Raw genomic sequence first — 4,587 nt, forward strand, 5'->3', positions numbered from 1 at the left:
GTATCAGAGGAATCTGAGGAAGAGGATACTGACAACAGTCTCTACGAGGATCCTTGAGAGGTTGCTCCTTGAGGAGTCCAAGTCGCAGGTGGAAGAGGAATATGTGGAGTAGTGAGAGGGGGATTTCCTTTGTTTTTGCTTTGTTTACAATCACTGGTTCTCAATAGTTTGATCATATCTTCGGCATTTGGTTCGGAGTTATCAACTAGTAGAACAATCGACTCAATCACTTAGTATGGCAGAGTCGATTGAGTAGAGGCATATATATATCTGTCGCGCGTAAGGCAAGTACACGAGAGGCACGCGGTACAAGGAGTAAGCAGCAAGTGGCATTAAATTACTCAAGAGCAATTTATACTCTATCTTATCTCTTACATTACTTTCTTACTCAATCGACGAGTTGTGATTACCTGCTGGTTATTGATGGTTACTACGATGGAGCAATCACCTACTCGACAAAATGGCGAAGTCCATGGGGCACAACGGTACAATTGGGTAAGAAAGACAAAAGGATGAAATACTAAAGAAGCACATAGTACTAGGATTAAAACAAAAGAGGTATACAAAGATGCCAAGTTAAAGACCAGTATTATAGGGTAATAGAGAAACCCCGAAAAATAAAGGGTAAGAAAGGTAACAGGAACCCGAGCGGGAATTCCAAGAGGGGATCCCTTGTTAGATCCCAACGAACGTAGGACCATGGAACTAGATAACAAATACCCGGGAGGGGACCCTTTCTTCATGATAGGGACCCGGATACGTTTAGGATATAAGGAAGAAAAACGAGAAAGAGAAGGAAGTAAGGAATCAATGACAACTATTAGCCCATCTGTTATAAGTTTGTCAGAGGAAGCATTGGAAACGCCTCTACCAGAGTCGATACCAACCAGCCCATTATCCAGGACAACTTCAAATTCTTCCAATCAATCAACCATGGATCGAGTAATCCCATTTCTACCACATCATTACCTAAACTTCCGGTTTGCAAGCAAGGATGTATCAACTTTCCTAGAAGAATACGAAAGAAGATGCGAAATGGCTGGATACAACGACCGGCAGAAAGTGTTACTGTTTCCAGACTTCTGCGAACCAACCTATGGACGATTGGTACAGTTGATGAAGCCATACAAAGAAGCAAAATGGGATGAATTCAAAGAAGAGCTAGTAAGACAATATGCGTACAGCGACTCTGCCACCCGAACTGGAACCAGAGCATTCCTGGCAAAATTTGTCAATGAAAGCCATCAAAAATCCTTGGATTTCTCACTCTACTATGCAACCTTCTCCACTTACTCAGAGGCTGCAGTGAAGAATAAGCAAATCAGTGAGGAGGAAGTAGGATACTACTTCTTCCAAGGGCTATGCTCGCAAGACCAGGAACGCATGATGTTTCTAATGCCAGAGAAGGATCGGCCAGTGGGAGATCAAATCAACACCTTCAAATTCCAAGAGTTGTTTGCCTTTACCCAAAAGATGCATGTACAAAAGATTGGATTGCAGCAGTTCTCGCCAGAAGCTCAGAAAGTTGACGAACTGAGAGCAACTCAGTTATTCAAAACAATCAACTCTCCGCAAGGGATATCCCCTGCGAAGGAATTGATCAGAGCTTTACAGGAAGAAGAAGTGAAACGACAAAAACCAACCAAATTGCCAAAAGGCGTGGATCCAGAAGTAGATAAGCTAGTTCAGGATCTAGCTGAGTAACCCTGGCTACACCATCATGAAAAGAGAAGAAGGAAGTTCTCATTCAGAAGGGGTGAACAGCATTACAGGCATGGAAAACCATAAACAAAAAGGAACGATAAGTCAACATGCACAGCAGTTTGCGGAAGGAATCCGGAACGAAGTTGTGAGCAGTGTTCAACTGAGCAATACTCATGTAATGGATGATATCATACTAGGAAATGCTACAACGTTTGCAATCCAGAAAGGTCCGAACACGAGAGTGGAAAAGAGAGTTCTCCCAACCAAAAGAAGAGTTACAAACCGACTTCGCAATGCAATTGCAGAGGAAGTGGATATTCGCGAAGAATCACCAGCAATGACTGATAGTCAGGACACTCAACCAAGAGTAGCCAGTGAAGAAGCTGCAGATCCACTGGCATGGCCGGTAGACAATAGGGATATTGATCACCCCACTGCAGCAGTCAGAGAAGAGCAACCAACATTATCCCCAATACCTACGGCAAGAAGAAAGGCTAAAACATCTGACGTAATGCTGGAAGATGAGCAGTTAGGGGCATTACTACGCCAACACCCAAACCGCATTGTGAATTTTGCATTGCAGCAAGAAGTTCGAGGAATATCTTTGGCAGATATCATGTCTAACCCACCCACCCGCAGAATCCTAAATCGATTAATCAAGGATACTGATGAGGGTAATGACGAAAATCAAAATAACAATACTCCTGAGACAAGAGATACGCAGTTTCACAGTGTCAATGCAATTTCAGCTGTTCAAACCAACCACCTAGTGCTGGTAGGACAGGTAAACACTGCTGCAAAGCATGAAGTTATTGGTTATGGAGACACTTTCAACGAACACGAACAACTCAAGAATCAACAGATGGTCCGGATGGAAGACAAGATATCTGGAGTTGTCTTAATTCAAGGAGACCTTCCAGAATGCTGGGCAGAAATCTATGATTGCCGCGCACGGTGTCTCATTGACAGTGGTTCCATGATGAACGTCATGCGATTATCAGCAGCAAATGCAATGGGCTTAGTAGTAGATAACTCAGCAGGAGCTGACGGACCCGGAGGTTTGGTCACTGCCAATGGTTCGGTGGATCCTTATGTGGGAGTGGCTATAGATGTGCCAATCAAAGTTAGTTGTGTCACAATCTACACCAGCTTTCGGATCACAAGTAATCTATCAAGGTCAATTATATTAGGAGCACCATGGTGTTCCGCATCCAGATTACAGATGTCATGGACTACAAATGGTCAATGCAAATGTAAAATCACGACGGAATGTGGAACAGGAACTGCAACTTTCATGGCAGCGGATCCTAAGGCCAAAGAACAACATCGATATCTTGCAATTCCCAGCCCGGAAAACTAATGGGGGGAGTTTGCACTGGGAGTGGACTCTCTAGAAAAGATAAAAGAATCCCAGAAAGAAGGCAGAACGGCAGGGGTGGGATAGGCGTGTCCAATCACATTTCGCAGGGTAGCGATACGCGATACCCTGCGAAATCTGATTGGATGAAATTATGCTACGCTAAACCGAGTCGGGACGAGTGCCACACGATAACTACCAACAATCGACCAGAAGAAGAGTACGACTCGGGATATGTCAATTTCCTGGGGCAAGGAGCAAATGATATGAATGTAGGGTTTGGTAAGTACGGGTGGGTGTTTGACGATTCAATGCGACAAGAATTCCGGCAATGGAATTACGACTCGCAAACATACCACAAGATCGCTGCAAGAAGCCTAGATGTTGAAGACGAGCTTCCGACAGCACTGATTTTACAGGAGTTGAATCGACAACAAGCGAGAGAAAAGACACTAAAGAATACATACCTTAACTATCAGGGCGAAAATCAAACAAATACTTTACACAAGAAAGTAGCAGACAAAGTGCGGCCAGTCGATGAGCCAAGAGTGGCAGAACCTATGGACTTTGGGCATCCCCAATGGATTGAAAGAGCTATGGAACGGCAACGAAAAACCGATCTCCTAAATCCGGTGGACATAGGTCTGTTCGACCACTTATTTGAGAGAAGACACGCAACTTTTAGGAGAGGCACTCGATTAACTCCAGAACGATTTCAGCAACAAGTGTTTGGAACCCAACTAAGACCGACGGAAATCAGCATGTTCAAACAAATGCTGTTAAACAGGGAAGGAGCAATTGCATTTGATTTCAGCGAATCAGGAAGAGTTCAACCAGAAGTGGCACCGCCATACCAAATAAGAACGATACCACACAAGGCCTGGCAATCTCCAAGCTTTCGACCACCTAAGAAATTGGAAAATGAAGTTTTCAAGATGATAAACGAAAGACTACAAAAAAGAACACTAGAACTGTGCGACAGTCAATACCGAAATCCGTGGTTTCTGGTTCCAAAGAAAGATTCTGGCTATCGGTTGATTAACAACGCGCAACTCATTAATGCAGTGACCATTCGAGATGCAAACCTGCCACCATCTGCCGATGATTTCTCAGAGAGATTCGCTGGTTGTCTGTTGATGACGATAGCAGATCTCTTTTCAGGATACGACCAAGTCACACTACATCCAAACAGCAGGGATATTACCGCTTTCTGGACACCTGCAGGCCTAGTTCGGTACTACACTATGGTCCAAGGATGCACCAATTCTGTTGCAGCTTTCCTTCGAATCATTATGAAAATAATCGAAAGACACAGTCCAACTCCTGCAAGTGTTTTCATCGACGACATTGTAATTGCAGGAAGTAAGAACTCATACAATGATGAAGAAGCACTGCCAGGGATACAAAGATATGTGTTAGAACATATCCAAGATCTCGATAGACTACTAGCTGATGTTGAACGCGCAGAGGCTACAGTCTCTGGTAAGAAGTGTGAATGGGGAGTGCAACGCCTTACAGTAGTGGGA

General features: G+C 44.0%; 4 protein-coding genes across 4 annotated transcripts; all 4 read left to right on the top strand.

The window, feature by feature from the left end:
- Positions 1-1,035: 1,035 nt before the first annotated feature.
- BU24DRAFT_459910 (uncharacterized protein) lies at positions 1,036-1,704 on the top strand (the record flags this gene model as incomplete). The annotated part of the gene is made up of 1 exon (XM_033531768.1): positions 1,036-1,704. One exon carries the CDS (start codon positions 1,036-1,038, stop codon positions 1,702-1,704), a length of 669 nt encoding a protein of 222 aa, XP_033388657.1.
- A 337-nt stretch (positions 1,705-2,041) lies between these two features.
- BU24DRAFT_459911 (uncharacterized protein) lies at positions 2,042-2,961 on the top strand (the record flags this gene model as incomplete). Its single annotated transcript, XM_033531769.1, has 2 exons — positions 2,042-2,827; positions 2,881-2,961. The coding sequence occupies 2 exons, from the start codon at positions 2,042-2,044 to the stop codon at positions 2,959-2,961; spliced, it is 867 nt and encodes a 288-aa protein (XP_033388658.1).
- Positions 2,962-3,657: 696 nt separating this feature from the next.
- On the top strand, positions 3,658-4,083 carry BU24DRAFT_342014 (uncharacterized protein; the record flags this gene model as incomplete). Its single annotated transcript, XM_033523298.1, has 1 exon — positions 3,658-4,083. A coding segment is annotated over one exon (426 nt), but the record flags the coding sequence as incomplete, so codon positions are not given.
- Positions 4,084-4,410: 327 nt separating this feature from the next.
- BU24DRAFT_330287 (uncharacterized protein) lies at positions 4,411-4,587 on the top strand (the record flags this gene model as incomplete). Its single annotated transcript, XM_033523023.1, has 1 exon — positions 4,411-4,587. A coding segment is annotated over one exon (177 nt), but the record flags the coding sequence as incomplete, so codon positions are not given.

Source organism: Aaosphaeria arxii (assembly GCF_010015735.1).
Source record: "Aaosphaeria arxii CBS 175.79 unplaced genomic scaffold BU24scaffold_2, whole genome shotgun sequence".
NCBI classification, from domain to species: domain Eukaryota; kingdom Fungi; phylum Ascomycota; class Dothideomycetes; order Pleosporales; genus Aaosphaeria; species Aaosphaeria arxii.